The sequence below is a fragment of the Protopterus annectens genome, chromosome 7.part0 (genome assembly GCF_019279795.1).
Source record: "Protopterus annectens isolate FY-2018-M chromosome 7.part0, PAN1.0, whole genome shotgun sequence".
In the NCBI taxonomy this organism is placed as follows: domain Eukaryota; kingdom Metazoa; phylum Chordata; order Ceratodontiformes; family Protopteridae; genus Protopterus; species Protopterus annectens.
In genome coordinates this window covers 418623027-418635945 of record NC_056739.1, presented here as the reverse complement: position 1 = coordinate 418635945, position 12919 = coordinate 418623027, and the positions used below count along the sequence as shown (strand labels likewise).

General features: G+C 41.2%; 1 protein-coding gene across 1 annotated transcript in view; it reads left to right on the top strand.

Annotated features, from left to right (window-relative positions):
• SRRT (serrate, RNA effector molecule) overlaps positions 1-12919 on the top strand; it is a gene marked incomplete in the record, with an annotated part of 984080 nt that overhangs the window by 54138 nt on the left and 917023 nt on the right. Inside the window, 1 exon segment of the mRNA XM_044077005.1 lies at positions 5976-6164. Within this exon segment, the coding sequence (XP_043932940.1) occupies positions 5976-6164 (189 nt within the window).

Genomic DNA, 12919 nt, shown 5'->3' with positions numbered 1-12919 from the left:
ACGTGGAGTGTGAGTCTTGAGCAGCATAACCCTCAGATTGCATTTATTTGTAGCTGTTGCTGTCATTATTTGGTCTTTGGAAGACTGCCTAAAAAAGGCACTATAGCCTTGGCCAGTGTCTGAAAGCCAAGGGGTGACAGATGCAGGCCATCTCTGGCAAAGCATTGAGGTCTGTCAGTCATGTCATCCCAGGCAGACAGATACTGGATCCCCTTAGAACGACACCAGAAACTTAGCCAATTGTTGAAATCAATCATTTTCTGCTTGTACTGTGCTGTCATCCTGGGTGATGGTAGGAGTCTGCTTAGGGCTATGGTCCTATTTGCCTGGGTTACATAATCAGAGAGCTCCTCCATGTCTCTTCATGCAGTCCAGGGAGGTACGTCTCGGGTCATTCACACCCACATGTACAATGACAGTCATATTTGTACCTGTTGTTGACAAACCTGAGTGTGTGCGTTATGTGGCCGATCCTGGCACCTGACAGGCAGCTGACTATTACTTTCTCCTTATTCATCCTAGGGAGTGGGACATCAGTGTGCCTCACTATCGAGTCACCTATGACTAGTGTGTTAGGCATGCTGTTTTGCCTTATGGGGCTTTGGTTGAGTGGCACATTGTTTAGGATAGTTATGTGTCTTGTAATTAGTATTGTGGTGGTCGAGTGCATTTCTGCCTTGGAGGTCTCTGCTATTTGGGTAGATTTTTTTGAGAGCCTCCGTGATAGTGGGTGTGTGGTTTGTGTTTTTATGTGAAGGCAGTGCTGGTGTGTGTTCTGGAGGGCTATGTGTTCCATGTGGTGTGGTGGAAGGAGAGTGCGTGTCTTCCAGTTTGGATATATAAGTGCATCTCTCGCAAGTCTGAGTGTTGGAAGCTAAGAGAAGAGGGTTGTCAGTGTACATGAGGCAGTTGCTACATTGCCTCAGCATGCCAAAGTTCACCAGATTAATAGGAGAAAGCACAGGGAACTGACCTTTAGACATGCCTGGAGGAGTGGCCATTAATAATGTGTACTGGAGCAGTTTTCTTGTAGAACGTTTAGTGCTCTTAGAACTTTTGTGTGCTACAATAATTGCTACAAAGATGTTTGTTAATGTGCTAGACTTATAAGCTAGTAAAAGTGCAGAAGAGGAGAGAACTAGTAGGTCTAAGGGAAAAATTGCAGAGCAGACTTTTTGACCCCGCTCAGAAGCTTACAAACAGTCCTGGGTACAGCAAATCTGTATCTGGACAAGACTAGTTGCAGGAAATGCAGGAAACAGGCAAATGAGGGATTTTAAACCAGAAAGTTGAGAGAGAGAGAAAAAACTGTCCAAATGGCCAATCATCTACAATTTCTGGGCCAGAAACTACTCCTCTTGTGGTAGGTAGGCTACCTAGTGCTTACCACTCCCACTTATGAGCTAGAAGGCTTCCCTCCAACACCGAAAAGCTTGGGGGCTCAGAAGCTTACAAACAGTCCTGGATATAGCAAATTGGTATCTGGACTAGACTAGTTACAGGAAAGGTGGGAAACTAGCGCAAATGCGGGCTTTTATGAGGCATTATCAGTTGTTTTGTGTGAGTTCATGTGATTGGAAATGGTCAAGTGTGTCCTGTTTGTTTTGGAATGGCAAGTATTGGTATAAAAATGATGGAGGTTTTTTATTTGCAGACAAATAACAGTTGATGTTCTGAGATATTTGAAGATGTCCTTCCTTAGATTGTTGTTGCTGTATTATAATACTTTTGTGTTTATCCTACTAAGGGTAACTTGACATCTGGCCAGGGTACCAAAGCCTAATAATCTTCTTGACACTCCATATGTCTACTGTGCATAATCAGCCCGTGAGCATTAGACTACATAAGTGGACGCAAGAATAGGGTCCTCAAATTATCTTGCTGTCAGTCCTAATGCAGAAGCTTTGCTAATGTTTGTTTGAATAGAGTGTTGTGCTTCCACCTCTGCCAAAACTTGGTCAGTGAAGTGCCCAGTTTTTTTTTTTTTTTTTTTTTTTAAATTCCTAAAATTTGCTGTTGTCCGCTAAAAGTGCAAAGGCGGAAGGCAGATTCTTTGTAAAGTTTTCCAGTTTCAGTGTTTGTTTTTGGGCTGAACACTATTCTCCTAACTTTGTAAAATTTACCAGCGTGTTTTTTTTTTTTGTTCCCAAGACTCTTCATAATAGGTTAGCTTTTCTTTATACCCATTTAGAAAGCCAGTGTTTCAAGAGTCTAACACTTACTAAAATAGTAGAACCCTCGGCCATCCCATTCGCAACCAAAAAGACGGCTCAAAATTTGAAACCGGTTGCTTAAGCTGCCCTGTCCAACTGAGACGTACATGCTGAGGTGCTTGTTACCACAGCCCCACTGGGGACCAGTATGTTGTCTCTTGCTTGCATATCCAAAACTGATTATCTTGCTGCTAACAGGAGAGATGGTGGGGGGGGACGAGGGTTATGTATTTCGGAGGGACTGGAGGGCATAGAAGTGGTACCTGGTTCTTTTATCGAGGTCTGCACCACTGCACTTTGTTCAAGCAGATGTCCTGGTGAAGAAGCAGAAAACTAAACGTTTCTCCTCAGCAGGTGTCCCATGGGAAGTAATGGCTTGATTTTTCTCAAGGCTTGTATAAAGCCATTTTATCTTTGAAGCCTACTTTCTATTTTCCACTTCACCTTAACTATCTCTAAAATGATGCAACATTTTGAGTGGGACAAATCTACAGGTCTCAGACATACAGAAAAGGTACTACAAACTATTGGCAGTAGGACTTCTAAGCCTTAAGTTGTAGTGTCCCCTGTCTTGGAAGCCTTTTTGGATGCTTTTGTGGCTCTGGACTAGAAGAACTGGAACCAGTCACCTGCACCTAAGAAACCAGACCTGTTCTACAAGGTGTGCAAGGACAACAAATTTCTGACCAAAAATATGGTAGCAGGCCCTTCTAGTTCTTTGTCTGCTGCCAAATAAACCCAACGTATCCCTGCATCTGGTGTACTGTCATTTGATAGCTTGAGCAAAGGTCTTGGACAGGTATGGCAAAGTCTATACCTCTTCATTCTGGCTTTGCGACCTAAACTACAAAACACAGATGACTAAATGTTCATTATCCATTTTGGGAAACTTGAAAAAGTCTCTGGCTGAATTTGAAAATTCTGAGCATAAGATTCCGGTTGTATGTCTGTGCTCAAAAATGCCATACAGGTAGCCAGAAACTCCATTAGTTACAGCTGTGATGATGCTGCAGAGGCTTTCACTAGGACTGTGGCCACTGGTTCTACGTTTACAGGTTTGGTTGTCTTGCCTTCAGTCCCTCCCAGAAAGTGTTGAAGACAAGTTTCTAAACTCTTCTCTTCATAGGGACCTCCTTTTTGACCTTTCTGGTACTGAAATTTTCAAAGTGTTGCAGGTAAAAGGCAAAGTCATGCCAGATTTTAAGTAGACTTTCTTGCATCAGTCCCTCTATATAAAGGGAACTATCCTAAACTCACTACCTTGGTTCACAGGGATCAAAAGGGCAAGAAATGTACTAAGAAAAGATTTCAGGAAAAAACTTAGTAGGATTCCAAGCCTGGAAAAGCCTGTCTTCCAGACAAACCTGTTTTCTGGCTCCTTCCTCCCACCTTTGTCCGCATGCGTTTTTCCCTAAGGCTCAGTCTGTCCCTCCCAGCTTGGGAATTCATTACCTTGGATAAATGGGTCTTGTCTATCATACAAAACTGTCACAGAATGTCTTGGAAAAAGTTTCCATCCCTGAGTATATTTCTACACCCCTTGCGAATCAGTCTTGCCTCCTTTTCCTTTGCTTCAGGAAATGGTCTTCCATGGGGCTATAAAGCAAAGAGTTCTACTCAAGGCTATTCCTGGTCCTCTGGAAAGAAGTAAGACGGAGGCCCATTTAGAGATTTGTCTTATCTGTACACATTCTTGTAAGTTTTGTTGTTAAAGATGCATTTTCTCCAGACCCTACTTTCTCTCCTCTTTCTTTTTTTATCTCACTAGATCTGAAGTATGCATACCTGCACCCTACCTGCAGGAAATTTCTCAGGTTTTCTGTTTCCATCAGACATCAGTTCTCAGCTTTACCTTTTGGTATATCTATTTCTCCCACAGTCTTCACAAAGGTTTAACTTGAGCCTTGTGTAGAACCCAGGGGATACAAAATTTCCCCTACCTGGACGACCTCTTCCAAGGGAATTTTAGTTGATCACAACTTCTTTCCTGTAAAGACTGAGATTCAACCCCACCTTTCCTCACCTTCCATAAGAAATAGGGTCTCCTTAAGAGCTAACCCCCACCCCATGCCCAAAGTGGAAAATAAACGGTCTCCAAGCTAATCCATTCATTTTCCAAACTTTTTTCCTAACCCACAAAACAAATTTAAGAATCCTTCACTGACTGGCTGTAGACAGGTAGCTAAGATTTTAAATGGAAAAGAAATCTATTCTGAAAGTCTGACCAACTTTTTGTGTCCTTCCAATATGGTAAGTTGGGAAGCCGTGATGCCAAACTGTCCATTTCCTTTTGTTACAGCTTCCACTGTAAAATCCTGCTGGCTGTAGACAAGGCCCATTCCACCAGAACAGTCTCTTCCTCAGGTGCCTTTATCAAAGGCGTTTATTCTGAGGTGGCCACTTGGACCTCTGTTCACTATTTCACAAAGCATTACAGAGTGAATGCTTTTTCCAGATCTAGGACATCTCTCACTAGATCTGATGTCTTAGCACCCCTTTAACTAATCCTGCCTCCCTCAGCAGCTGTATTGCCCACATGTATTGGAATACAGCAACAGCAGTCTGAGGAAGGACACAGTAAAGTTGTGTAATAAGTTACCATGTTAGTAGATGTCCTACTGATCAGTGTTGCAGTGCTGCTTTCCTCCCTCTTTCCCTATCTTTCCTGTGCCATGTGGGCAAAGGGTGGGCAATTTCTTTCACATCCTGTTAACCAGACTTTATTTTACTCAGGCTCTCTTGGGGCTAGATAGGGAATCCTATGCTCAAACATCCTGTTATGTACCCATACATCAGATGTATGGTGCATCAAGGTTACTTGATTTTGGTACTCCAGCCGGAGGCCAGATAACTGTCTGCAGGATAACCTACAAGTATATCTGTTATAGTAAGTTCTTACTCAACTGGACTGTTAATGGATGATAGGTTTTGGTGGTAACAGCGATTGTTACAGAACACATAATCATCCTGCGATTTCTTTCTTCCCTAGATGTTGTACACTTATTCTGTTCCTAAATAGTTTGAGGCTAGCGCGTATGTCTGTAGATGTGTATGACTGTCTGTGCATGTATTAATGCACGCACCCACCCACGTGTAGACAGTGTATGCATAAGTAGGTATGTGCGAGCAACCACACACACATACTTGTATATGTTTGTACTTTCCTGCTTTGTTTGGATAAGAATGTATCTTGTATCCTCGTTGGCACTCAACTTTTAAGGTATGTGGGAGCACTACATTTATGCTATCACTGTACTTGTTTCTTTTGGAGTGTAATGGACACTAAATGGAATGGGAGTAGGTGTAGCCTTTAGGTCTCAGTATCACCAAGCTTTTTGTTTCTTGGCATGGAGAGTAGATCTCATATCTGTGGTGTCGTTAAACATAATGGATTGTTAGTTTCCATGATGCACATTCTTGAGTTGTCATAACAAAAAAGTTGTGCCAGAGTGGTATAAGTGGACTTAAAATATTTCAATGGGAAACTTCCAGTTTAGGCTACACAGACTTTGAGTTTTAAAGTTAACTTTCTGAAGTTGCAGCTTGTAGATGTCTGTAAGTAGCTAATACTGAGAATATATATGCATAGTGTTGTGCCAGGGTAGCTTTCTTAGACTTTACTTTTTCCTTTTTGTAATAGTTCCACACCACACCTGCTTTCTTTATGTGCATGTGACTTTGGCTTACCAGTTCTAAGGAAGTGGGGCATAGTATTAAGAGTTTAATTGCTGTTTTGTTCCCCCTCCACACACACAAATTCAGGTTGGGTAGCCTGGCTGAAATGGATTTGGGTCCTCCACCTCCTGTGATGAAGACATTTAAAGAATTTCTACTGTCTCTTGATGATTCCGTGGATGAGACTGAAGCTGTGAAGCGTTACAATGAATACAAGTTAGACTTCCGTCGGCAACAGATGCAGGACTTTTTCCTTGCTCACAAAGAGGAAGAGTGGTATGTAGGAAAATTCATGACTTGCTGCCTTTGCAATGTTTCATCTGTTTTTTGCCAGCTGTTGGGTTTGGGGAAATATATGGATAATTTTTGATACTTCATTTGTTGTGATTTTCTATTAAAGCAAGGGGCTGCAGTACATTGAGAGCATTCTCACTGTCTTTCTGACATGAACCCTTGCATGTTTTTCCTTAAGAGAATAATACACAGGCACCCAGAATGAAATGTCTGCTTAACTGCATTTACGTGCATGTTTGAGGGAGGGTGGACTAGACCTGTTTTGTGTTTGTGGGTGTGGGATTAATTTTATGGATGCTTTTTTAAGTAGTGTAATTTATTTTTAAAAATGATGCTTTAGAGTTAAAAATTTGCAGTATGACAGATTGCATTACAATTGTTTGAAATGCAAGCACTTGACACTAGTTAGGTTGAAGGAAGGGAAGACATCACTTAAAGATTCTGTAAAGACTGGTCAACAGCAGAAACCATGTAATGGGGAAGGCAAAAGCTCCAAAAATAAAGCTGTAATAGACAGTAAAATGAAACCGTCTTTAAAATTTTTGTGACCACTGTGCTTATTACTGTATAATCCAATCACCCCCACTGTGCCCCCCTCTTCCAAAACATAGAAATCATATACAGCTGTCCATACTGCATTCCCTGAGCATCTTGTTTTTAACAATACCCAATTTCCCATAACCTTTATGTTATAATTTGTGACCTTCAACCATGGTCTACTACTAGCAGTGGCCTGTTGTCTGATAAATGTTCAGCTGCCAACCCAATATAAGAAAATGTGCACATGCCACCTGTATGATTGTTTTTGTCTTGGGCAGATGCACGCAATGCTTACTACAGCACACCCCACCCCATTTTATGCCCAGAAGATTTTCTGGGCATCAGTCTTGTTGGGGCAGGTTTGCTAATAAATCCCTTGAAGAATGGTGTGGAGAAGTGCAAAAGTGATACCTGGCATCTCTGTGCCATTTCAGACGAGTGTTGTGCTCTCCTTCATAGAGAGGTGTGGATGGTACATGTGTGAATTTTGAAATAGTTTTATGGTAGTCAAAGCAACTTGCATAAATTTTTTGCAGGTAAATTCAATTTCTTTTGCTTTTATGTAGCAAATTCTTGGATTTCTCATCTTTCAGAAGATCTGTGTATGCCGTTTTAAAATGACTGGGCAGTCTTAGTGGCAAATCAAGACTGCTTATTGTTTAATTAGCTGGCATAATGGTGGCCTCTGCAAAATGTGTGGTAGCTAAGTGGATAGAACTCCTATTTTGCACTCTGTTCAGATGGGAGATATTTGCAGTAGTGTGTCGAAAATGGGATGTAAAAGAACTTTAATACTGAACCTGTAATATTTTGGCTAAATTTCAGTGGCAGTTTACCTTCTGCTGTCTGGTAGTTATTGGCCCAGTTGACAAGTAGGCAAGCTTAGTTATTTTTATAATACTTTACCACATATTCCTCTTGGTATACCAGTAGTTTATAGTATTTACTCCAAATTTTTTCTGTGTATGAAAAAGTAGTTGAGGAACATTTGGAACACCAGGTCATAAGTATTTTATTCTATAGAAAAAAAAAATCACATTTGTGGGAGATTGGCAGTTAGTGTTTTCAGTATGCTTGTGAGCATAAAGGCTTCAAACTCTGCATCCAGTGGTGGTGCATATTTCAACTCATCAAGGCTTCAGTTATCAAGGAGGCAGGCCGATGGACTGCATTATTACCCTCTCATGCCATTACAGGGAGGCAGCTAAAACACCTGACATTTCTTGGGTGAAGCTTTCCTTCCAAGTTCTATTTGCGGATTTTCCAGTATCTTTGGCAGCAGTTGGTCACCAGTTGCTGAACAGCATAAAAAATGAGGTAGTTGGGTTATGGCAGGCACCTGGGAGGTGTGAGGGTATTAAGACAGGTGGTATATACATCAAAAGGCATTATTTCTATAAATCACAAGGCATTATTTCCACATCATATTTTCTAATCAAATTGATCATTGAACTTCTGACTTATTTTTAATACTTTTGGCTGCTAATTGTTCTGCCTAGCTTAAGTGCACTGTGTTGTAAGTTACTTCTCTAGTTTGTACATGCAGACATGTTGGATGGCTTTAGTCCATCCCTTCTTGTCTTTGTACTTTATTTGCTGTAGGATTATAAAGCTTGCATTGGATTACAGCACTGTATGCTCACCATCTTTTTTTAACTTTCCTATAATATCTTGTACCGTTTGATCTGCTGCTTTGCTTTTTTTAGTGCACCTATAGAGGATGGCACTTTGCAATGTGTTTTTTTTCCTCGCCTTTTCTTTCTTTGGTAGGGAGTTGTTTTACTGTATTTTTCCATGTCAAATGTATTTTTATATATGATGAGTGAAGTTGTATATCCACAAATATATGGGCATGCATGCACATGTTTTAAACAATCTGTCATAATGCATAATATTTCTAAACAGGCATTGTATAGGTTGTGGATGGGGGGGGCTTTTGAATACCCCCCCCTCCATATTTAAAGCAGCAGTTCTTGTTGCACGTTTTCACTCCGTTCCTAACCTGAAAAAAGTGCAGAGCAGTTGTGTGAAAGAGAGGATAAGGAAACCTTGTCTGATTAAATTTTTTTTTTTACTTGGAATTTACTGCTAAAATGTCAGTTGTTGACTTTATGGGTTAACATTTCTAAAACTATAGAACATAATTTTGTGTAGCATTCACAGAAATGCTAATTCATATTTTAACTGGAATCTGGATTACCACTGGGCAAAGCACCTTTACTGAAATGTCAACACCACCATTTTGCAGTAGAAAGTGAATGTGTCAGTTCTCGCACAATTCCTGCTTGTTAGTACAGTAGGTGGTGGCTTGAAATGAGGCCTAATTGCTTCAGCAGCTGATTTGAAATGGTGCATAATCCTGATTTGCTGCTGTGCTGTGTGAGGCTGTACGCCAATTAGTGAATGGACATTTCACCAAATCAGTTTTGGGGTTTGTAAGTGGTAAAGCCTGGAGAGAAACATGCTGCAGTAACTGGTTTTCCTGAATAAATTTAAATGCATTTTATTGTAATTTGTCAGTACTGTAAAAGTCTGCTTTATTATAGTGGGGTTAAGTTTGACTTGACAAGAATGCCCTAGTGTAAAAATGTTAAACAGAACTGCTGCTTTTATTGACCATCTTTTGAAATGTTTGAACTGTCAGTAGTGTGTTGTTTTTAATTAACCATTTCTTCCCCCTCATAGCAAAATGGAGGAGAACAAAATCGGAAGCGAACTAAATGCTGTTCTTCTTGGAGACCTTCCGTTGGCATTTTATTTAGACAGTCAGGGTATACACTGCGCACAATGCAGTGTTTAGTAATTCAAAGTTAGTAGGACACAGCTAGTCAGGGGAGTCCAAACAAAATTCCTAAACGGTTTCTTTGGCCAAATGGAGAAGCATGCACATACGACCATTCACTTGGAAGGCTGGAAGCTCTTAACTAAGAATTTGTTCAAATGTTTTGTCTGAGCTCGGTTCAAATTGAAAAGAAAGCAAAGGTAAACCTGTGATAAACTGTGCATTTTTGTTTCTTTCATTTGATCATTTTTTTAATCATATTATGTAAAAAATCAGAATTCATGATAAGTTAGAATTTAGTTTTTATTCTGTAAAGGGATAAACAGTGGAAAATACGTTGTATTTTAATTTTTGATAAGGGCTTTCCTTAACTGATTATTGGTGTTCAGAACAGAATAATTCTGAAGAGAGATTGGTGGCAGAAAATGCACCAGATGTCAGTGCAGAATTATCCAAAGACACAAGATGAGGGATAAATAACAAAAAGTAGTGTTTAATTTTTGTAAAGTAAGAAACAACTCAAACTCTTGGCTAAGGTGCATCACATTCACTGTCCTTTTGTGATGCAATGTTTCAAAAGTGAAATAGTTTTAGTTCTAGCTACAGTCCACTCCCACCCTAGTCCTGGTTAGAATCTATTTTACTAAGCTGCATGTGCTTGCATACATGATGAGCTTTGTGGTGGCTTTAACATCTGGGATTGCAAGGCCAAGTGCTTAAAGCTTAAATCATAGCTTGAATGTATTTGCTGTGTAATTAAAATCGGGACACTTTTTGTATGGTTATTTTACTACCTTCCCTAGATCAGTCTTGAAAATGTACCTTGAGTGAGTACTCTGCCTCATTTAACAAGTAGAAAAATAAGCAGCAACATAAATATAGAATGGCTTGGCTTGCTTTTTAACATGTTTTTAAAAATGGAGCAAAACAGTGAGACTTGTAGTACAGTTTGGGCAGTAGATGGCAGGCTTTATTGCATTACATTGAAATTAATTGAGGTTTTGCAGTGGAATTAGAGGCTTGGTAAGTGGTTGATAGGGTGATGGGTTTTTTCCCATATTAAGTTGCTGTTTGCGGGGTTCATAGGCACTAGGCTTTTGGCCCACTGGCGTAAGTAAGCCTAGCCAACAAGGTTCTCTGGCTTATGCCACCTAAGAAAGTTTAATTTCCTGTGCCCCTCTCGAGCAGAGCCTCAGAAGTGATCCCCAGGGTGTATTTCCCATTTCCCATCCACTCATCAAGATTTTTCTTGAAAAGTGCTAATGAGGAACTTTGCTTGACATAGATGGGTAGCTTGTTCCAGAGTATAGGAAGTCTCTGGAACAGGAATCTATCCCTCCAGCATGTCCTGTTTATTGTGGTGACAAGGTTTAGGTCCCTAGAGCATGTAGCTCGGAAGGATTGGGATTTCTTTAGGTGTAGCATGTCCAACAGCTCTGGGTTTAACCTAGTTTTATATGTTAGGCAGAGGTATCCTCTGAGTAGGCGATATGCTACAGAGTAAAGCTGGAGTTTTTTTGAGACTGTCAGTGTAGGGCATCTGTTTGAGGCCAGTAATCCTCTTTGTGAGGTACTTCTGTGGCCTTTCCAGCTGCTGCAGATGTCTTGTGAGGTGCATTCCAAAAGGGGCGGTGTACTCTATATAATGGGTCTAATGAGTGCCGAGTAGAGGGGAACAATGACCTCTTTTTTTTTTTTTTTTCCTGGATGAGAACCCTTTTGTGATGAGGTGTGCCACATAGAAGGATTTCCTGACTACTGTGGCAATGTGATCATCAAAGGAGAGACTACTGTCCACCTGGGTCCCAAGGTCTCATCACACATTTGGCATTAAGTAGATTGCCGTTTATGCAGTAGTTCATGGGTACAGAGTTTTTACCAAAGAGGATGACGATGCACTTTTTGGCATTGAGCTTGAGGCCATGCCTCTGACAACCGAGCATCTGTCTCAGTGAGGCACTTCTGTAAGATGTCCACATCATTTGGGGACTCGACTATGGCTCCTAGTTTAGTCATCTGCGAACTTCGCTAGCCAGAGGCCTTCTGTGTTAGCCTGTACTTCAGAGAAGTAGATACCAAACCGGCGATGTCCCAGAACTGAACCCTGTGGTACTCCACTTGTCACTGGTTTGAAGTCAGATTTGGAGTCTGCAACTTTTACAGTGTGGGTTCTGTCAGTGAGCCAGTTGGCAACTTTTCTTTGACGTAGGGATTTATACCTAGTTTAGTGAGTTTAGCTATAATTCCAGAATGGGGAATGGTGTTGAAAGCCTTGGCGAGGTCAAGATAGGCTGTGTAAAACCACCTTACCATCGTCTATGTCTTTGGTGACTTCCTCAGAGAAGTCAATCAGATTCAGAAGGCATGATCTGCCTTTCACAAACTGGAACTGGGTGGAGTCCAGAGTTTGGAGGTTACCAATGTCTTTGTTTGAGTTCCATGATGATACATTCCATGGCCTTGCAGACCAGACTCGTCAGGCTAATAAGGCGATAGTTCCCAGGATCAGTGGTGGCTCCCCCTTTGTGGAGTGGGATAACTGTTGCTGTGCGCCATTCAGTGGGCACAAAGCCCTGACGTGAGACTATAATTGAACATGGTGCTTATGTGGGGAGCCAGTTCGTTCTGAAGTGTAACAGCCTGGGATGTTGTCCAGTCCTATGGATGCTGTGGTTTTGGTTTTAGAGTGTGCAGCTTTTACCTGCATAAATGTGATTACAGGGACTCTGCATTTTTCCTGTATAGATATGGGCCCTTCATGGGGTGAGAGGGGATAAAGTTAATCTGCCAGGATGTTGGCAATATCAGTTGGTTGTGTAATTTTAGTGCTGGTTTGCTGTAACTCAGAGCAGGTCTGGGTGTTGCCATTGAGATTCTTGACACAGCTATAGAATGCTTTGTGGTTGCCCTTAAAATCAGTGATGATTTTGTTTTCGTAGCTAGCTTTGGAGGATCTTATAAGGGATCTCACCTTCTTATTGAGGCTGACCAGGGAGCTCCTCCACTCATGGGATTTTACTCTCTTTTGCAACAGTTTCTTCCTTCTGTTGTAGAGTTTGGTTATGGCAGGGGACCACCAGATTAGCTTCCTTTTTTTGGAGGACAGCATCTTGGTTCTGTTTGGGATAGCACAATCCATGCACTCGTGTAAGTGCTTATAGAGTGCATTTGTGTAGGATTCAGCAGTCATAACTGCATTGTCCGTCTGCATGGGTGTCATGAAGTTCGCCACTTCTGTCTTAAGAAGCATGAAGTTGGCTTTGGAGAAATTTTTTACGTAGTTTCCGTAATGATGGGTGGGGGTGGGATGCGGATATCTAGGGTGATTAGCTTACGGTCATATCTGACCAACGAGGAGTTGATTTCCGGTGTGGAACCACTGGTCACTCATGTTGGTAATGACTAGGTCTAGGAT